This window comes from Rhinoraja longicauda, chromosome 4 (genome assembly GCF_053455715.1).
Source record: "Rhinoraja longicauda isolate Sanriku21f chromosome 4, sRhiLon1.1, whole genome shotgun sequence".
Lineage (NCBI taxonomy): Eukaryota > Metazoa > Chordata > Chondrichthyes > Rajiformes > Arhynchobatidae > Rhinoraja > Rhinoraja longicauda.
In genome coordinates, this window is record NC_135956.1 from 43,952,028 (window position 1) to 43,974,779 (window position 22,752).

At 42.0% G+C, this 22,752-nt stretch overlaps 1 protein-coding gene across 1 annotated transcript in view; it reads left to right on the forward strand.

The window, feature by feature from the left end:
- Positions 1-13,757, forward strand: part of nudcd1 (NudC domain containing 1) — a 109,463-nt gene extending 95,706 nt beyond the window's left edge. Inside the window, exons 9-10 of the mRNA XM_078398612.1 lie at positions 1,184-1,340; positions 13,242-13,757. Of these exons, the coding sequence (XP_078254738.1) occupies positions 1,184-1,340; positions 13,242-13,540 (456 nt within the window). The 3' untranslated portion in view covers positions 13,541-13,757. The remainder of the gene's footprint in view (positions 1-1,183; positions 1,341-13,241) is intronic.
- The last annotated feature ends 8,995 nt before the right edge of the window (positions 13,758-22,752 follow it).

A 22,752-nucleotide genomic window follows, 5' to 3' on the forward strand; every position in this document is an offset into this window, starting at 1 on the left:
TTCACTGTTGGTGGTTAGCAGCTTGAACTTAATCAGCACGAAATTTCAGCTGCATTTGATTTATTCCATTGCCGATTACGTTTGACTGTTCTGAAGTTTCCTGGCTGCTGCTTGGTTTGCTGTACCTAGTTTAATATCGTCTGTATGCAACACTTATTTGTATTGGGCTTCAACACCTGAATCATTAATGTAGATGATAAATGGCAACTTTGTTTTAATACCATAACAATTATGGTTATTTTAAAACACCTGGGGCAAGGGGGTGGTCTCGTTGAGGTGTAAAGGTAGAAAGGCGTAAGGTGTTTGCTGAGGTTTTAAAATGCTGTACTTCTATTCATGCATTGGATTCTGCTGTTTCAAATGGGGCAGGTAGTTAAGTGTACATTTGGATTTTGAACATATTTACCAAATAAATAAACCATTATAAATTGAAACAGAATAATTATTTAAGGAAAGAGCCTGGATTGTTTATCCAGTAACTGAAAGATATCGACACGCACCAGTACAAAACCCAGAAACCGTCGCATTGTCCTGTGGAAATAACTCATTGTGTTACATGTCTTGGAGTCGTCATTATACATTACGGAAATGTGCCCTTCGGTCCAATTTGTCCATACCTACCTCGGTTTGTTGCCCAACTGAGCGAGTCCCACTTGCCCGCACCTTGCCCATATCCTTTCATACCCTTCCTATTGATGTATCAGTCAAAGTTTTTTAAAGCTGTAATTGTACCTGCCTCTATGACTTCCTCTTGCAGCACATTGTATGTGTGCACCATCCTCTGCATCGTCTTTTGAAATTTAAAAGTACAAGCTATTAAATTAGGCAAATACAACATTTATTTCATTCTCATTGACGTGTGTGAAACTAAAGAAAGTGCCTTCACCCATTGAAACATAAGAAATAGTGGTGTGCAGTATGTTTGTGTGTGTGTTAGGTGCTTCTGCTGCAAGTAATCTGCACCCCGGTACTGCTAACACTGCAATTATTGTTAATATTTTAAGATACCTGCTGAGGAGTTGATTCTTTTGCGTTACCAATATGGATATTTGAAGAATGTAATAACATATAACATAAGCTTTATTTCTCCCTTCTACAACAGAGTTCTTGTTATTGTAGCCACCTCTCCATTCCCACTAACAAGGTTGTAATGTCTAAGTGCATCTTTAATTTTTGGTTTCAGGTGAACCTGAGCAGTCACCAGTACCTGTTCACGGCTGTGGTGAATCCAGCTGAAATGCCATGTTTGTGTTTGCGCCATGATGTTGATGCACTTTTGTGGCAGCCACACCCAAAGCAGGAGAACATATGGGAACATATTGGGACGTTCAATGCTTTGGGTAAGTGAAGACTTTCATTTTATGCACCAGCACTTTCAATTGGTTGGACAGCCTCTGCTACAAGGAAATCTGCTTGGGCAAGCAGAGAAGGTTGGGTACTTACTTAAAATTGGTACCACCTATACCCACCTATTACTTTGTCTTGCCCTTCCTCTCTTCTCCACCCCTCCTCCCACAATCAGTCCGAAGAAGAGTCCCAACCCGAAACGTTGTTCTAAGGAGATGCTGCCTGAATTACTGAGTTTCCCCTGTACTTTGTTGAAGTTTGATAGTCAGTTGATGACATCTGGGTCGGCCAAGTGGATTGCTTCATTTCCTGTGATACAAGTCTAAGACAGGAGTTCCCTCAGTGACTCAGTGAGTTTACCTCTCTCACATCTACAGTAATTTAATAAATAAGTAGGATTTTATTTACATGATCCGTAAACCCAAGGAACTGGCTTAGAAGGAGGATGTGGTTAATAATCTTATTTTCCTGTTTTCGTTGTTGAATTATGTTTGGATGTTCAAGATTGTTATAGCGATATCATAAATTTGATGTGGCTAAAGGGCCTGTCCCACTTTAGGCGATTTTAAGGCGACTGCCGGCGACTAGGCTGTCGCTGACAGTTCGCCAGGGTGGGATAGCAAATGTTATCCCACTTTTTAAGAAAGGAGGGAGAGAGAAAACGGGTAATTATAGACCAGTTAGTCTGACATCAGTGGTGGGGAAGATGCTGGAGTCAATTATAAAAGACGAAATTGCTGAGCATTTGGATAGCAGTAACAGGATCATTCCGAGTCAGCATGGATTTACAAAGGGGAAATCATGCTTGACAAATCTACTGGAATTTTTTGAGGATGTAACTAGGAAAATTGACAGGGGAGAGTCAGTGGATGTGGTGTACCTCGACTTTCAGAAAGCCTTCGACAAGGTCCCACATAGGAGATTAGTGGGCAAAATTAGAGCACATGGTATTGGGGGTAGGGTACTGACATGGATAGAAAATTGGTTGACAGACAGAAAGCAAAGAGTGGGGATAAATGGGTCCCTTTCGGAATGGCAGGCAGTGACCAGTGGGGTACCGCAAGGTTCGGTGCTGGGACCCCAGCTATTTACGATATACATTAATGACTTAGATGAAGGGATTAATAGTACCATTAGCAAATTTGCAGATGATACTGAGCTGGGGGGTAGTGTAAATTGTGAGGAAGATGCAATAAGGCTGCAGGGTGACTTGGACAGGTTGTGTGAGTGGGCGGATACATGGCAGATGCAGTTTAATGTAGATAAGTGTGAGGTTATTCACTTTGGAAGTAAGAATAGAAAGGCAGATTATTATCTGAATGGTGTCAAGTTAGGAAGAGGGGATGTTCAACGAGATCTGGGTGTCCTAGTGCATCAGTCACTGAAAGGAAGCATGCAGGTACAGCAGGCAGTGAAGAAAGCCAATGGAATGCTGGCCTTCATAACAAGAGGAGTTGAGTATAGGAGCAAAGAGATCCTTCTACAGTTGTACCGGGCCCTGGTGAGACCGCACCTGGAGTACTGTGTGCAGTTTTGGTCTCCAAATTTGAGGAAGGATATTCTTGCTATTGAGGGCGTGCAGCGTAGGTTCACTAGGGTAATTCCCAGAATGGCGGGACTGTCGTATGTTGAAAGGCTGGAGCAATTAGGCTTGTATACACTGGAATTTAGAAGGATGAGGGGGGATCTTCATCATCATCATATCATATATATACAGCCGGAAACAGGCCTTTTCGGCCCACCAAGTCCGTGCCGCCCAGTGATCCCCGTACATTAACACTATCCTACACCCACTAGGGACAATTTTTACATTTACCCAGCCAATTAACCTACATACCTGTACGTCTTTGGAGTGTGGGAGGAAACCGAAGATCTCGGAGAAAACCCACGCAGGTCACGGGGAGAACGTACAAACTCCTTACAGTGCAGCACCCGTAGTCAGGATCGAACCTGAGTCTCCGGCGCTGCATTCGCTGTAAAGCAGCAACTCTACCGCTGCGCTACCGTGCTACTTATTGAAACATATAAGATAATTAGGGGATTGGACACATTAGAGGCAGGAAACATGTTCCCAATGTTGGGGGAGTCCAGAACAAGGGGCCACAGTTTAAGAATAAGGGGTAGGCCATTTAGAACGGAGATGAGGAAGAACTTTTTCAGTCAGAGAGTGGTGAAGGTGTGGAATTCTCTGCCTCAGAAGGCAGTGGAGGCCAGTTCGTTGGATGCTTTCAAGAGAGAGCTGGATAGAGCTCTTAAGGATAGCGGAGTGAGGGGGTATGGGGAGAAGGCAGGAACGGGGTACTGATTGAGAGTGATCAGCCATGATCGCATTGAATGGCGGTGCTGGCTCGAAGGGCTGAATGGCCTACTCCTGCACCTATTGTCTATTGTCTATTGTGTCGCGGGCATGATCGTGAGGGGCCTTCCAAGAATCATATTGGATCTCAGCGCATCGCTGAGAAATCATCCAGAGTGAAATTTCTCGGCGACAGCTGGCTTGTCGCCAGGTATCGTTGCTTATTGCGGGCGCTGACGCCTGCTGTCCCCAGGTTTGCTAGGTTCTATTAGATACATTTAGAAGCACATAATATTAAAATAAGTAAAGTCATTTCAAAATACCATAAAATGCTTGTGTTTAACCAATTTATTTACCGTCAGGACATTTGACAGGTAGATTGGAGGCGACAGTTTGATGGTCATGTAAGCGTGGGAATTTTGCGATGTTTATGGCCATCAGCCATTACATTTAAAGTGGGCTCCCAACCCAGATATGCAACCCAGAAACTAGATATGCATCTCCCGTACATTTTCAAAGAATGCCCACACACTTTTCACAAAAATCCACTTAACCACTTAAATTTTTAAATTTTTAATATAGCTATTAGTAAACTGGAAGTAAATCCAGTTTATGCCTTGTTACAGTGATGCTTGGTTTTTAAGTAACCCATACAAGATGTTATCGTTCAAAACTCTCAAGTACTTACCGACTTGTCAGTGACTTCAGCGAAAATTAGGCGGCGGAGAAGCATTGACAGCGTGGGAATTTTGTGATGTTTCCGAAGATGCTGTAATCTCGACCTGACTTGGCATTGTCGTCGGGTAAAAGAAAAGTTCGGCGATCTGCTACGACTTTGACAGTCGCCTTAAAATCGCCTAAAGTGGGACAGGCCCCTGAGGGGAGACCCGATAGAGATACAGTGCATTCCGAAAGTATTGAAACCCCTTCACCTTTTCCACATTTTGTTACGTTACAGCCTTATTTTAAAATGGATTCAATTCATTTTTTAATCATGAATCTACACACAATACCGCATAATAAAAAGCGAAAACACATTTTTAGAAAATGCGTCAAAATTTTTGCAATTAAAAATAAATAACTGAAATATCACATTTACATAAGTATTCAGACCCTTTACTCAGTACTTTTTTTAGGTACCTTTGGCAGCGGTTACAGCCTCAAGTCTTCTTGGGTATGATGCTACAAGCTTGGCATACCTGTATTTGGGTAATTTCTCCCATTCTTCTCTGCAGATCCTCTCAAGCTCTGTCAGGTTGGATGGGGAGCATCGATGCACAGCTATTTTCAGGTCCCTCCTGAGATGTTCGATCGGGTTCAAGTCCGGGCTCTGGCTGGGCCACTCAAGGACATTCACAGACTTGTCACAAAGCCACTCCTGTGTTGTCTTGGTCGTGTGCCTAGGGTTGTTGTCCTGTTGGAAGGTGAACCTCCTCCCCAGTCTGAGGTCCAGAACGCTCTGGAGCAGGTTTTCATCAAGGATCTCTCTGTACTTTGCTCCTTTCATCTTTCCCTCGATCCTGACTAGTCTCCCAGTTCCTGCCGCTGAGAAACATCCCCACAGCATGATGCTGCCACCACCATGCTTCACCGTAGGTATGGTATTGGCCAGGTGATGAGATGTGACACCTGGCCTTCTGGCCATGAGTTCAATCTTGGTTTCATCAGACCAGAGAATCTTGTTTCTCATGGTCTGAGAGTCCTTTAGGTGCCTTTTGGCAAACTCCAAGCGTGCTGTCAGGTGCCTTTTACTGAGGAGTGGCTTCCGTCTGGCCACTCTACCCTAAAAGCCTGCTTGGTGCAGTGCTGCAGATATAGTTATCCTTCTGGAAGGTTCTCCCATCTCCACTGAGGAACATTGGAGCTCTGTCAGAGTGACCATCGGGTTCTTGGTCACCTCCCTGACCAAGGCTCCTCTCCCCCGATTGCTCAGTTTGGCCGGGCGGCCAGCTCTATGAAGAGTCCTGGTTGTTCCAAAGTTCTTCCATTTAAGAATGACAGAGGACACTGTGCTCTTCGGGACCTGTAATGCTGCAGAAATTGTTTTATACCCTTCCTCAGATCTGGGTCTTGACACAATCCTGTCTCGGAGGTCTACAGCCAATTCCGTCTTCATGGCTTGGTTTTTGCTCTGACATGCGCTGTCAACTATGGGACTTTATGTGGACAGGTGTGTGCCTTTCCAAATCATGTCCAATCAATTTAATTTACCACTGGTGAACGCCATTTAGAACGGAGATGAGGAAGAACTTTTTCAGTCAGAGAGTGGTGAAGGTGTGGAATTCTCTGCCTCAGAAGGCAGTGGAGGCCAGTTCGTTGGATGCTTTCAAGAGAGAGCTGGATAGAGCTCTTAAGGATAGCGGAGTGAGGGGGTATGGGGAGAAGGCAGGAACGGGGTACTGATTGAGAGTGATCAGCCATGATCGCATTGAATGGCGGTGCTGGCTCGAAGGGCTGAATGGCCTACTCCTGCACCTATTGTCTATTGTCTATTGCCAATCAAGTTGTAGAAACATCTCAAGGATAATCAATGGAAACAGGATGAACCTAAGCTCAATTTTGAGTGTCATAGCAAAGGTTCTGAATACTTATGTAAATGTGATATTTCAGTTATTTATTTTTAATTACTTTGCAAAAATTTCTAAACACCTGTTTTTTTATTATGGGGTATTGTGACTAGATTGATGCTAAAAAAATTTTTTTAATCCATTTTAAAATAAGGCTGATAAGTAAGAAAATGTGGAAAAAGTGAAGGGGTCTGAATACTTTCTGAATGCACTGTACACATACGATAATACTTTATTGTCAGATCAAACCTAATTTTTTTCTTGCATCTCAGCAGCTCCACTTGCAACATCAACAAAGACAAAGAATGTAAGACAAGAAACGAGGATACATATATTCACCATAACATTACAATCACAAATGATGACACATTCAAGGCCCTTCAACGTACATTTGATCTGGGAGTAAATTCTATGTTTAGTTTCAGGATTGACTAGTGCACAAAAGAGTGCTTCAGTTTAACCTTATTAAATCTTGGTACCCTGTACCTCCGATTTGATGGTAACAATTCGTATTCACTGTTCAGGACATGGTTGGGGTCAGAGACAATGTTGTTGGCCAACCTTAACATGTTATTGTGGTAGGCTGATTCATAGACTTTCTCAAAGGGTTGGCCGATGATCTTTGAGCAGATTTTCATTTGGTGGAGCAGTTTTGACTTTAAAGTGGTGGACAAACACTTGTACCATGTAGTACTACAATATTGAAGAACACTCATAATCACAGAAGTAAGGAACAAAAGAAGAATTTGTCTACTCGCCCCAAAGGACCTAAGGCGGCGGAGAAAATAAATTCTTTGTTTTGTCCTTTTGCAGACAGATTCAATGTGGTCTTTCCAGGATAGCAGATGGTCTATCATCACACCCAAGTATTTAAATGAACACACCTGCTTGATTTTTTCATTATGGATAACAATAGAAACTATATGAGAGTCAGATGGTGAACCAAATACTATTTCTTCAGCTTGTATTAATCTCAAGAGCATTATTATCACTCCACTCGACCACTTCATTCACGCCATGTTGGTGCAGCTCAGGATTGTCTGATTTACTCAACAGAGATATTAAAACTGTATCAGAATACTTTAGAATGTATTGATTTGGTTTATCTGTACGACAGTCATCGGTGTAAAAAATAAAAAGCATAGCAGAACTCACACAACCCTGTGGAGCCCCAACATTGGTCGTGATGGCAGATAAAAGTGTTTTGTTCACCTTTATGAGCTGGACTCTGTTAGTGAGGAAAGAGGTATACCAGTGAATCAAGTGTGGATTCAATTCCTGTTGGACCATTTTTGACACCAAAAGGTCTGCTTGTATTGTGTTGAAAGCTGATGAAAAATCTAGAAAGAGCGCTCTTGCATAGGTGTTAGGTTTGTCTAAATGTTTATAGATGATATGAATCAGAGTGGCAACAGCATCTTCTGTAACACAACCCTGCTTATACGCAAATTGATAAGGGTCAAGTTTGTCTTTTGTTGTACTGACAAGATATTGGAGCAGAATTCTTTCTAGAGATTTCATAATCACTGAGGTAAGGGCTATCGGTCCAAAATCCTTGTTTTTTTGGACATGGCATTTTGGGTGATGGATTTATATGCAAAGTTTTCCATAATAGAGGGACAGTGTGTGTATCTATGGAAGCCTGAAAGATTGGTTGCCACACTGGAGCCAGCTCAGTTGCAAAGTTCTTCAAAAGAAAAGCGCTGCACTCATCCGGCCCACCGGCTTTCTTGGTATTTGTACACTGAAATGTTTTCCTAACATCTTCGACAGTGATGACAATTCTATCAGAGGTAGCAAGTGTGATAGTATTAAGTATTTCAGTGCACTTAACAGAATTATCTAGTGATTCAAATCTGGTAAAGAAGGTGTTCAGATCATTGGCAAAACAAAAATCATTGTCTGTCACAATAGGTTTAGTTATAGGTGACATAGTTTTCATGGTATCCCACACCTTTTGGGGGGGTTTTGCTTTAAAAGTGTTTTACAGAAGCTGTCTGTGTGCCAATTTTCCTTCCCTCAATCTAATTTTCAGCTCTTTTTCGGTCTGTTTAAGCACTCCAGAATCTTTGCTTTTGAAAGCCACTTTCCTTGTAATTATAACCTTTTTTATGTCCTTAGTCACATATGATTTATTATTTGGATAGATTTTAAAGTCCTTTGTGGGGACAACCAGCTATACACAAAAATGTATGTAATCATTTGTAACTGTAGTTATTTAGAATAAAAGTAGGTTTAGAATAAAAGATTAATAAGTATCTGGAGAAGAACCTTTTTCACCAAGAAGGTGGTTGGAATCTAGAATGTATTTCCTGAGTGGTTGGTGCAAGTGGGTACTCCCAAATGTTAAGTATATAGAAAAGCATTGAATAGCACAGACCAAGTGCTGGCAGATGGGTTTACCATAGATGGTCACTTGATGTTCATCATTGACCAAAGGGCCTGTTTCCATGAATGTACAGTGGGGTATATCTGATTAGTTACCCATTGTGATGGAGCAGTAAAGTGATGCACTACACTGGCAGTACATTTTATTGATGAGCATTTCTGGGGAAATGGGTGATTGTAATAGTTAATATATCTTTTAGCTCTTGTTTTGTGAACAAGCGTGTTTCCATAGCAATGTTTGACTCTACCTCTGCTACATCTCACATGTGGCATGCAGTGTTTGATTTTCAAATCCATTTTTGATTTCAAATCCCTTTGTGGTCTATCCCTGTAACATCTTCGAAGATAGCTGCTATTCCAGTTTTAGACACTTGAACATCTCCAAATGTTTTTATATGTTTCTTCTCCCCATTGGTTCCAACTGTGCATTTGGAGATGTGAGTGTTTATTCTCAAAATTACTTGGGCTGAAGCTGAGTTTTAAAGGTTGATCTTCAAGCCACATGAAGCCCCAGACTTGAAAGATGGACATGGTATTAGTACATCATAAGTACTTCCATCGATCAAATGCCTCTGATTTCCTGTGGGAGCAAATCCGCTTCACCTCAGTGAATAGTAGTGCTATTTCAATTACTGCTTTAAGCTTTAAATCACTCCTGAAATTTCAGACATTGAAAATCGCAACTCTCACTTTTCTCTCAGCTAAAATTGTGTTCTATGGTGATTTCAGGGTTTTAGCTATGTTTTGATGAGCTTGGAACAGCACAGTTTCCTTCATTGAATAACTGAATAGGTTGAATACCTAGGTATCATTGAATCGAGTCAAATATGTGTATATTCTTGCCTGGCTCAATAATTCATTTAAATCACATAGATATTTTGAGCATTTCTGGTCTTTCCCTACATCTGACCGTGCAAGATTGTTTGGTCGTAAATTACCTACTGTTAAACATTCCATAGTAACAGAAATATAAATTAATATAGCATTTTTAGCATTGTAAAATCTTCCAAGGCACTTCTCAGGAGTATTATCAAACAAAATTGATGCCAACTACTCAAAGCAGTAGGACCAGTGACCATAAAAAAAAGTTTGAAGTAGCTTCTGAAAGGCAGAAGGAAACTTGGAAAGGCAGAGAGAATATAAAGTGGAAGAATGGGAGGTTGATAAAACACGACGGAGTATTCTTTTTTAATGGTGAGAGGCTTGAAAGATTTCGTTCAGAGAGACACGTCCTTGTACATTAAACACCACAATTATAATATTTAGAAGAGCATACAATAAATTGGTCTTTATTGCAAGAAGATTTAAGTATAAGGGTAGTAAAATCTTGTGCCAATTATATAGAGCTCATATTTGGAATTATGTGTGCATGTGTAGTTATCCTACTTTATGAATTATATACTTGCGATAGAAGAAGTGAGACATAATTGACATGGAATGTTTGACCTATAAAGAGAGATTAAGCAGACTGGGCCAATACTCTCAATTTTAGAAGAATGAACTCTTGCTGCAAAATACCAAATACGTGCAGGGCTTTAGAGGGTAAATGAGGATTTGATATTTCCTCTGGCTGCAGTGTTTAAAACCAGGTCTTACAGTCTCTAAATAATTGGGTTGGCCTCGCAGACGAGTTGAGAACAAATTTATTCTCTCATAAGAGAGTAGATTTTTGCAATTCTCTCGGACAGAGCTTTGGATTTTCACCGCTGGAATATATTCAAAACAGAGCAAAGGATTTTTAGAGACAGTTTCAGGGAAATCTGGGGATATCAGATCTTATTGAAACAAAGAACTAAATAACATGGTCCTGCTATTTACCATATTTTATGTTCTTACTAGACCAAGTTGGACCCAAACCTCTCCTGCATTGGTGCAGCACCCTCTCCTCCCCCTCCCCCTTCCCTCCTCCTCCCCCTTCCCTCCTCCTCCCCCTCCCCCCTCCCCCCTCCTCCCCGCCTTCCTTCCTCCCTCCTCCCTCCAACCCTCCCCCCTCCCCTCCCCCCTTACCCTCCCCCTCACCCTTCCCCCTCCCCCTTCCCCTCCCCTCTTCCCCTCCCCTTTCCCCTTCCCCCCTTACCCTCCCCCCCACTCCATCCCCCTCAACCTCATTATCCTCCCTCCTCCCTCCCTAGGAGATAGATTTAAACTTTAAAATGTGAACAATTAAAAAATATAACCAATTTCAATTTAACTTCTTCCATTAGCACCAAAGGAAAGTCGATGAGTAAGGTGGGCCTAAAATTGTCGCGCTATCGTTTACCGTTTTGGCTGTAGTTCAGGAACAAACATGCAAACAAACGAGAGTTTTAATATATAGATGAGGTTTAGGGAGGGAATTCAGAGTTTAAGGTCCAAGCAGCTTCCTGAGATCCCCAAAAACAGCAGCCAGACTTCAGCCAATTCAGTTCACTCCGTGGCAGCAAGAAGTGGCTCGCCACCACCCATTTTACCCTCCTCGTGGGTAATTAAGGGTGAGCTGTGCCAGGATAAGCTACCTTTGAGGAGGAATTTCTTTAGTCAGAGGGTGGTGACTATCCACTTCTTGGAATTCATTGCAACAGCTGGCTGTGGAGGCCAATAGATATTTTTAAGGTGGAGATTGATAGATTCTTAATTGGTACGGGTGTCAATGGTTATGGGGAGAAATCAGGAGAATGGGGTTGAGAGGGAAAGATAGATCAGCTATGATTGATGGTGGAGTAGTTGCTTGATGGGCCGAATGGCCTAATTCTGCTCCTAGAACTTATGATTTCAGAAAATTTGCAATCAAGCTAAAGACATGAATACTGTTGGTGGGGTTTTAAAATTAGGAGTGCACAAACAACCACAATTGATGGAAGAACACAGAATTCTGATGATTGGTCTGAAATTTTTTGAAAATATGGATGAAAACTTTAAATTGAGAAATAAACTACACTTGAAGCTAGTGCCCTGGCCACTCCTTTCCATTGCATTCAGTACTGCACCTCGTTTGAATCTTGTTTGCTTGTCTGCTATTTCATATAAAAAACTTTGCTTGTCACATCTGATAGTCTGATTAATATGACATTTCCAAAGCCTAGATTCATCCTTGCCCAGGCATCTGGAAATCAACTGCCAGAATGGACCAGTGCAATTTCATGAGGTGTCAAATGCTTTCTTCTTGCCCCTCCTACTGCTGTGTAAATAACTCCTTTCCCATTACTGTATTTTGTACTGTTTCTTTCCCTTCCTTTTGTATCCCAAGTGTATTATTGCCTAATTTAAGAGCTTGTACTTTTTAATTTCAAATGATGATACAAAGTCATAAGCCTGTGTTTATTTCTCATATAATGCATTTGGTAAAGGTCATATTCCTCTCATAATGCTGGTTAAATCATTGGGACTAAGATGAGAAAGGGTTGTTTTACTTGGCGCATTGTCTTGTGTACTGTGATGCATTTGAGGCTGAGTTTGATGGATTTTTGAGCAGCAATTGAACCAGCGCCAGGCATTAGGTAGGAAATTTTAATTGCTCTATCGCTAATGATTGTGCCTTCACCCTGGCCATAAACATTGGACAGCACAACCTATTTAACTACATAGACACAAAAAGCTGGAGTAACTCAGGAGGACAGGCAGCATCTCTGGAGCGAAGGAATGGGGTGGGAGGGAGCTCTGTAACCCGCAATCAAGCACCAAGCGTGGAGATTTTTTAACGTGTAAGAAGGAGCTGTAGACGCTGGTTTACAACGAGAAGGAATGGCTGACGTTTCAGGTCGAGACCCTTCCTGTAGGTTCAAGACCTGAGATGTCAGCCATTCCTTCTCTCCAGAGATGCTGCCTGTCCCCAGTAAGTTACTCCGGGATTTTGTGTCTACCGGAGTACAAATTTACCATAAATACACCTAATTGAAATTTTCAAAGCAATATTTTCTTACCTCTATGAAGCAAAATTGGAAAATACGGATGAAACGCAGGTCTGTATACACGCAGCAGATCAGTCAGCGAGAATGCTTAGCCCTTGCGACCTATAATCGGCACATGCTCAGTCGAAATACCGAACTCGCTTATTATTCCAGCTTTTTGTGTCTATCTTTGGTTTAAACCAGCATCTGCAGTTCCTTCTTACATTATTTAACTACATATTCCCCATGCATTTTCCGAACCCCTGTAGACCAAGACTTGGCCTTTTGTTACTGCTTCTGCCCAGCGTCATTCATGAATTCCATTGACCTGCACTGTGCACTTTCTTTTGCTTTTAGATAAATGTACAGCATGTCAAATCTAGTACATGTTTGTGAACTCAAGTCCTACTTGAGCATGTAATCTAGGTTGACACAAAAATGCAGTATAGAGATAGCACTGCACCTTATGGAGCTATTGTCTTTCAAATACATGAAACATAGACCTGTCCTGTCAGGGAGTAAAAAATCTCAAGGCTTTATTCTGCAGAAATAAAGAATTCTCTATGGTCACTCTTTATTTCTCCACAAACAGAACAGAAGATAGCTGATCATGGGTCTCAGCTGTTTTGGGAGTTTTGCTGTGTGCAGAAAGGTTTCTCTAATTCCTACATGGCAACAATGCCTACACATCAAATAATGCATGCTTTGAAATATACTGAGGATTTGTAAAACTTTTCAGTGCAATGTTTAATCAAGGTAAACCTCTTCATGTTTCAGGCTATGTTCAGGCATCCAAACGTGAGAAGAAGTTTGCGACTTGTGCTCCCGACCATTCCTACGCTGCTCTGTGTGAATGCTTCCGACGGGTTTTTATTTACCACCAGCCCTCACCTGTTCAAACCGTGCTGTACAACCGAAAGGAAGCCAGACATGTAGAGCAAGTCGCCAAGCAGCAGGTTGCAAACTTGGAAACCACTGATCCGGTGTTGGGTTTTCAAGCCACAAGTGAGAGGCTATTTGTTTTAACAACAAAGAACTTGTTTGTAATTAAAGTAAATGCCAATGGCTCTCAGTAAAATCAATGTGCTAGTTCGCAGGCTTTGGGACATCATGTAAAGCCATTTGTTACAGTTCTAATTTAGATATGCTTTGCATAATTACAAAGCACACGTTGTTATCTGTTTATATAACTGGTTACTCGGTTATTACTGGTGTTATTCCTTTGAAAAGATCTATGCACAGATATAACAGATTGTGCTACTTAAATGACACATCTTGGCGATGCATAATTAAAAGTGGTTTCACACTTTGAAATCCAATCGTAAAGCTTCATTTTGTGCATCAGAAATACTGTGTGGGTAATCCTGCTAAATCAAAGTACAGTGTAGGAAGAAACTGCAGATGCTGATTTACACCGAAGATAGACACAAAAAGCTGGAGTAACTCAGCGGGACAGGCAGCATCTCTGGAGAGAAGGAATGTGTGATGTTTCGGGTTGAGACCCTTCTTCAGACTGGTATGGGATAAGGGAAATGAGAGATATGGACGATGATGTAGAGAGATAAAGAACAATGAATAAAAAATATGCAAAAAAGTAACGATGATAAAGGAAAAAGGCTATTTGCTGTTTGTGGGTAAAACAAGAAGCTAGTGCAACTTGGGTGGGGAAGTGATAGAGAGAGAGAGGGAATGCCAGGGCTACCTGAAGTGAGAGAAATCAATATTCACACCACTGGCTGTAAGCTGCCCAAGTGAAACATGAGATGCTGTTTCTCCAATTCGCATTTAGCCTCACTCACAACGGAGGAGAACCTAGGACTGTGTGGGAATGGGAAGGAGAATTAAAGTGTTTAGCAACTGGGAGATCAGGTAGGTTCAGGCGGACTGAGCATTGTTCAGCGAAACGATCGCCCAGTCTACGTTTGGTCTCGCCGATGTAAAAAAGTCCACATCTTGAACAACAGACAGTAGATGAGGCTGGAAAAGGTGCAAGTGAACCTCTGCCTAACCTGAAAGGACTGTCAGGGTCCCTGGACAGAGTCGAGGGAGAAGGTATAGGGATAGGTGTAGCATCTTCTGCGGTTGCAGGGGAAGGTACCTAGGGAAGGTGTGGTTTGGGTGGGAAGGGATGAGTTAACCAGTGAGTTGTGGAGGGAACGGTCTCTGCAGAAGGATTAAAGGGGTGTAGATGGGAAAATGTGGCTAGTGGTGGGATCCCATTGGAGGTGGCGGAAATTTTAGACGATTATGTGTTGTTTGCGACGGATGATAGAGTGGAAGGTAAGGACTAGTGGGACTCTGTCTCTGTTGTGACTAGGGGGAGGGAGAGCTAGGGCGGAGCTGCGCGGTACTGAGGAGACAAGAGTGAAGGCCTCATCTATGATGGGAGAGGGGAACAGGCAGGCTGCTGCTTGGTTATGGATAAATGGGGAGATGACAGGAAGCCAAGGCCACTAGTCTAGGGTAACGCTGTGATCCTACAATATAACAAGCATGATCACAAGTAAACTGAAGATGATAGCAGATACAGTTACCTTAATTTGACCTGAAGTTAGCAAACATTAGAGGCTGTAAATTCACACCACCTACAGGAGATCAGGTTTTAAGTACTTAAAATGAAGTCAAACAACACTGAGATGATTTTAATGATCTAAAATCAAACAGATTTCTAAAAGCAAACAGAAATTCCTGAGAATTTGAAATGAAAACAAATATTGAAAATCCTCAGCAGGTCAGAAAGCATTGAAAACAGAAACAAAATTATTATTCCAGCCTCTGATGTATTATCACATGAAACCTTTTCATTCTGAACTATTCACCATTTCTATCACCACAGATGTTGCCTAGATGCTGTGTATCATTTTTCTTGAAAGCGAGCATCTTACTGGGGTGTGATATACTGGGTAAATACCATACTTCCTGTGGAAATGAATGAGACGCACTAGCCACAGAACCAGGCAGCTGAAACTCATGTTAAATGGCTGCCACTTTACACAAGGTGACATTAGGATTTTACTGTGACTCAAAGGTAACATACATCTCTGAATCAGAATACATGTGTTCCACTTCTACCAAAGAAACAAAAATACAGGCTAGTTCTCTTGCACTGCATTGATGGATAGTTGTATTATTGGTGGCAGAGACTCTGCTGTCAGGCAGTAGTCAAGGAGATAGAACTGTGGGAGGGATGGTACAGTGGAAGGAACAGTATTGACGGGAGCACTGCATGGTAGGTGTGTCGATACTGCAGGAAAGCTTCACTATCAGAGAGGGAAACAGGAATGAGGATTGCACTGATGGTGGGAGAGTCATGAAGAAGGGTCATTAACATGGGTGCAGTGCCTCACAAGGACTGCACTGATGGAGGTGCAGTACAGCATGGTGGCTGCACTGATGAAGAGGCAGTTCATCGCACCACTGCAAAGATGGTGGAGAAGTACAGCCCGATCGCTGCACTGATGGAGGAGGGGCAGTACAACAATGGTTTCTATACTGATGAAGGAGCAGTACAGCTCGCTACGCTGATGGAGAGGCTGTACAGCATGATCGCTGCACTAATGGAGGAGCTGCATACCACAATGGCTGCACTGAAGGAGTGGTACAGCACAGGAACAGTGATGCAGAGACAGTACTGCATGAGCGCTGCACTGGTGTTGGAGCAATGCCTCAAGGGGTTGCATTGCTAGAGATGGCATCTTTAGGAAGAATCATTAAACATTCGTCTTCTCGGGTATAGGTAAAATATCTCAAGGCCCTGTTTGAAGACAGCATTGGCGTTTTCCCCAACCTCTTAGACAATATCATATCATCATATCATATATATACAGCCGGAAACAGGCCTTTTCGGCCCACCAAGTCCGTGCCGCCCAACGATCCCCGTACATTAACACTATCCTACACCCACTAGGGACAATTTTTTATTTTTTTTACATTTACCCAGCCAATTAACCTACATACCTGTACGTCTTTGGAGTGTGGGAGGAAACCGAAGATCTCGGAGAAAACCCACGCAGGTCACGGGGAGAACGTACAAACTCCTTACAGTGCAGCACCCGTAGTCAGGATCGAACCTGAGTCTCCGGCACTGCATTCGCTGTAAAGCAGCAACTCTACCGCTGCGCTACCGTGCCGCACAATATTGGCTTCTCCAACAATAGCAGTAAGGAAGGATTATATTTTTGTAGGAGTTTGCTGCCTACAAATTGGCCACTCTGCTCTCACATTATGAGAACGACTGCACTTCAAAGCTGCTTCATTGACTAAACTACTTTGGGGAATGCTGTGGTCATGGAAGGTAATGAGGAAATTCTTTCAAACTCAATGAAGTATATGATATATGCACATGCCAAATGTGGAGAATTTTGCTGAACCCAGATTTTTATGTTGCAGGTAAGTTTGTTCCTATGATTTTCTCAGATCATGGTGTGCATGGTTTAAGCTGGTGTAGTTTACTCGATTGTGCAGTGGTGTGAGGCTGTGATACAGTGAGAAATGTTGTCCTTTGGCTGACATGGTAAACTTGAGTTCTAATCTGTACATGGCTACTCGGTAAATAGACATGAAAGCTCATGAGATTTCTTCCTTCAACTCATATGCACCAATCCAGATTATCTTTTTTCATCCCTCTAATTAGGTTTTAATCATGCCTCTCCAACTATATTACACAATGAAGCATGCTGCCAAAGTAGTCAAATAAAATAAAAATCCAGCTGTCATTAATGCCCTCTGAGGAAATAAACACTTTTCCCCCCCTAATTTTGACCTGCATATGTCCACAGTTTCTCACAATCATGGTTGTCTCCTAAATGCCCTTCTAAAGACATTAGCAAGCCACTATAGCTTGGATAAATAGGACAATCAATTAAAATTATAGCCACATTCTCAAAATGGATTTAAAAAAAGAAATCTTATCAACGTTGCAGAAGTTTCTGTACTAGCTCCAGCACACCTAGAATCTATTGACTTCAGTCACATAAATAATAGATTTTGTGCTCTGATGAAATATCAAACCAGGTCCTTAGATGCCAGTCATCTTGTTGTGGTACTGGATTATGAGATCGAAGGCAATGTAGAAATCACTGGTTGGTGAATTTAGCCAGTGTTTATAGAACAGCTCAGCACAGCTAAACCAGATAGGGGACCCATCATCTTTATTACCTGACTCAAGTTTCAACTCATCTCTTTAGTTCTTGCAGAAATGCCTTAAAGTTGTGTTAAGTTGTGAGCTGAATCCAATCAGCCTTCTTCAGTTTGCACCACACAGGTTGCATTTGCATTTGCATTCGCAGACACGATCATCGACAAATCTGCTTGATAGAGCTTGAGCTCCAACTGACTTACATTTGGAGGCCCAGGCTCAGTGGTGATAATCAGACAAACTGGACATGGAATCACAGAGATTACATTAATATTTGAGAAATAAAAATCCAGGTGAGGTAGAGCACTTGCCAGTGTTCATTCCCAAATCAAACACAAGGAGAGGTGTTAAGCCAGAGCATAAACAAGCTAGTCATTCATAAATCCAAAAAGGATATTGATTGAATTCTGTGCAGACAATGGAGAGAATGTGGAATGTTCTCCCACAGGGAAAGGATGAGGTGACTAGTGAGGGAAGGGTAATTGGAAGCTGAATGCACATATGAGGGAGCAAGGAAGACTGCATATGCTGGGAGTCTGCCAAAGTGTAGACTGAGAACAGCCAGTCAGATTTCACCTCTGTAATCTACAGTAGACAGGACTGTCTGTCTTTTCATATCTTTAATTTATTCATTTTTAGCATCTGGTCATTACTGGCAAAGCCAGCATTTATTGCCTATCACTAATTGCCCTTGAGAAGGAGGAGATGAGTGCTGCCTTAAATTGCTGCCATAGAGATGGAGTTTTTAGGAAATGCTGTCAGAGTAGCCTGGTCAATTAACTGTAGGGCATATTATAAAATGGTGCACATTGCAGCCAGTATGCACCAGTTATGAAGGAAATTAATGTTCAGCCTGGTGGATCAGGTGCCAATCAGGCAAGCTGCATTGTTCTGGATGGTGTTGTACAATTGTACAGCTGCATTCATCCAGGCAAATGGGAGTTATTCCATCACACTCCTGTTTTATGTCTTGTAGATGGTGGAACGCTTTGAGGTGACAGGCCATGGTCATTCACCACAAAGAAACCTGGCCACTGACCTGTTCTTGAAGCCAAGTATTTATGTTTTGGGTTTGGTTGAGTCGACAGTGACCGGATATTAATGGTCAGACGTCAGCAATGCTAATGCTGTTGGATGGCAAGATTATGTTGTTAGACTGAATACTAGAGATGATCAATGTCTTTCACTTTGTGCTGTGCATGTTATTTGCCACAAAAAAGTCCATGCCCAAATGTCTAGTCTTGCTGCTTGCATGCATAGGCTGTTCGATTTGCTGAAGAGTTGTGAATAGAATTGAACATCTGCAAACATCTATACTTCTGACATTATGATGGAAAGGTCATTGCTGAGGTAGTTGAAGATGCTCTAAGGAATGTCTGCAGCGCTGTCCTGGGTCTGAGATGATCACCTTCCACCATGTTCCTTTTGGTGAGGTACAGTCATAGAACTATACAGCATGGACACAGGCCCTTTGGCCCAACTTGTCCATGTCAATCAAGTAACCAAGTTGCTTAACCAAGCTAATCCCACTTGCTTGCATCTGGCCTATATCCTTCCAAACCTTATATATTCAGGTACCTGTCTAAGGTGTCTCTTACATCTTGTGATTGTAACCGCCTCTACCACTTCTTCCGGCAGCTCATTCCATGTACGCACTGCCGTCTATGTGAAAATGTTGCCCCTCAGGTCCCTCTTAAACTTATTCCCTCACCTTAAACGTATTCTCTTTAGTTTTTGACTCCCCTAGCCTGGAGAAAAAAATTGGATGCAGCTTATCTATGCCTCTCATGATTTAATATACCATTATAAGGTCACCCCTCATCCTCCTTCATGCCTGAGTAAAAAGACACAGTTTATCCAGCTTCACCTTATAGCTCAAATCCTCCAGACCTGGTAACATCTTCACAAATCTTTTTTTGCGCCTTATCCAGTTTAATGACATCCTTCCAAGAGTGTGGCGACCAGAACTGTACATAGTACTCCAAACGTGGTCTTATCAACGTCTTCCACAGCTGTAAAATGTCATCCTAATTGCTCAACACTAACCAATGAAGGCAACCTTCTTCACTACCATGTCCAACTCTGTCCCACTGCAGATCTCTTTGCTATTCAACATGCTCCAGGACCCCACCATTTACTGTGCAGGTCCTGCATTGGTTGTTCTACCAAAATGCAATACCACACATTTATCTGAATGAAACTCCGTCTGCCATTCCTTGGTCCATTGGCCCGGTTGATCAAGATCCCACTGCAATCACAGATAGCTTTCTTCACTGTCCATTTATGAAGTCATCTGCAAACTTACAAACCCTGCTACGTACATTCACATCCAAATCTTTATCATAATTTACAAACAACACTGAATCAGCACTGATCCCTGTGGCACAGGGATCTTATGTTATTGGCTAGTATGACAACAACCCTCTACTTCACCCTCTGTTTCCTACCTGCAAGATAATTTTGTATCCAGTTGGCTAGCTTGCCCTGGATATCTAACCTTCTAGACCGGCCTACCAGTGGTACCTCGTCAAATAACTTTCTAAATAAAGTACATGCAGACAATGTCTACGTACTGCACTCAATAATCTTCTTGGGTATTAAAAAATATATATCTCTGGCAAATTGGAACATGTGATTTCCGTCACAGAAAGCCATGCTGGTTATCATCAATAAGTCACCTTTCCAAATGCATGTAGATCCTCTGAGAATCCCTTCCAATATTTACCTAACACTGATGTAAAGCTCACTGGTCTGTAGTTGATTTTCCTTGCAACCTTTCTGAAAAAGAGGCACGACATTGGCCACCGTCTCATCTTCCGACTCTCACCCCTGGCTGTCAGTGATATAAATATCTCAGCTATTGGCACCACAATTTCCTGCTTACCTTCCCACAATGTCCTTGGATACACTTGATGACACCAGCTACAGGAATATTTCCCTCTGCAGCAGATTGACTTCAATTTAAGAGGCGCATTGATGGCAGATTTGGTCAAATGCTGCCTTGATGTCTAAGGCAGTCATTCTTATCTTGACTCCAGATGTTTGTACAAAGGCTTTCATGGGGTATGTCTTTGAGTAATCCTAGTGAAACCTAAAGTGGACACTAGAGAGTACGTTCTTGGTAAGTAAATATTGCTTGAGAGCACTGTCAGTGACACTGTGAATCATTTTGCTGATATCTGGGAGTAGACTGGCTGAGTGGTGATTATTTGGATTGCATTCATTATGTATGCCCAATGCAATATTTGTACAGATATATCAATAAGGTTTGGAGGAATATGGATTCCTGAAATGCAGGCAAATGGGACAAGTTGTGCTGAATGGCCTGTTTCCATGCTGTTTAACCCGATGAATGGCTTGACCTGGGCAACTGTCCACAGTGTGAGGTGGATGCCAGCATTGTAACTGTACTGAAACAGCTGGACTGGAATTACAGCTAGTTCTGAAATGCTGGTCTTCAGTGATACAGCTGGGATGATGTCTGGGCCCATAGCCTTTGCTGTATCCAGTGCTCTCAGCCGTTTCCTGATGTCACAGGGAGTGAATAGAACTGGCTGGAGACTAGTTCCTGCAATGATGGGGATCTCAGGAGGAAGCTGAGACGAGTGATCTATTCAGCACTCCTGGCTTCAGCCTGGTCTTCAAAACCTGGGCCCTAGATGTGCTAAGGCCGGCAGAACATTGACCTGACCTGATGGTTATTTATTGTAGATTTCACATGCTTTTGCTGTTTATTATCTATTTTTCAGAGACTTTTTGATAATGTATCATTTTATGGCATCAAGCTCATCCTTTCTGAAGCGAGAACCAGGCCAGTTCTTTCTAAGTGCTGGGTTTATACGCCACAATTGCAGTGTGGTTTGATTGTATATCAATATGATGCATGCCAGCAGAGAGAGCATTGAGCACATTGACATCATGAGTTCTAAGACCACTACTGGTGGGGAGTCTCAGACCAGGTGGATTTTACATCAGAAATATAATTGCATCCTGGCAACAAGCCACGTGAAACAACTGTGAGGTTCTCCATTAAAACTTCAAATCCGCAGTACATTAAAACAAATCACTGCTCAGGGACTAGATGTTTTGTAAATACTTGAACAAACAATAAACTGCTGGAGCACCTCAGAGGCTCAGATAGTACTGCAAAATATCCTCAAAGTATGTTCACTTTAATGAAATTCTCCTCCAGATGCGTTTTTTATTCGAGATTCCAACATCTGCAATCTCTCATCTCTTCAGAACGTTTGTTTATGCTTCCTCAAAATTAGTTTATCAAAACCATGGCTAGCCCCACAACATATACAGATAGTAGCCTGTGCTGAGAGAAAATTGGAAAAGCAGTAAACAAAGCACATTTGGATCATCAAAAGGCATTTGTAAAAGGTTATGGCACAAGAATTAGATCTCAAGTAATTTGTAGTAGTATCGTGTAACTGCAGATGCTGGTTTAAACCAAAGAAAGACACAAAATGCTGGAGTAACAGCGTGGCAGTCTGAAGAAGGATCTCGACCAGAAACGTCACCCATTCCTTTTCTCTAGAGATGCTGCCTTTCCCGCTGAGTTACTCCAGCATTTTGGGTCTATCTGTAGTAATATGGATTGGATATGCGCTGAGAATTGGTGAATAGACCGTAGAGAATGTGAGTAAATCTGATTGGTAAATTGTAACTGGTCAAGGACTACAGCTGTCATTGCCTAGGGTTTAGCTAACTACTTTGTCCAAATGAAGAGATAGAGAGTAATGTGTCTGGGTTGGCAGACATCTTAAATCTGAGTGAGAGAGTAAGTTACAAAGAGAGCACATAGGAATTACGTCTAAAAACAACCTGTCAGTCTGAAGAAGTCTTGACCCAAAATGGCACTTACTCATGCTCTCCAGAGATGCTGCCTGACCCGCAGAGTTATTCCAGCACTTTGTGGGGTTTTTTTAATGTCCTTATGTCTTTTTTCCAAGCCTTTAGTTTTATTGTACACACAATTGCTATCTGCAAATGGGGGTTTAGTTTATTCATTTGTAACATGATTGATGTACAATATCATGTTCATAAGTTTTTGGAACAGAATTAGGCCATTCAACCCATCACGTTTACTCCACCATTCAATCATGGGTGATCTCTCATTCCCTCTCAACCCCATTCTCCTGCCTT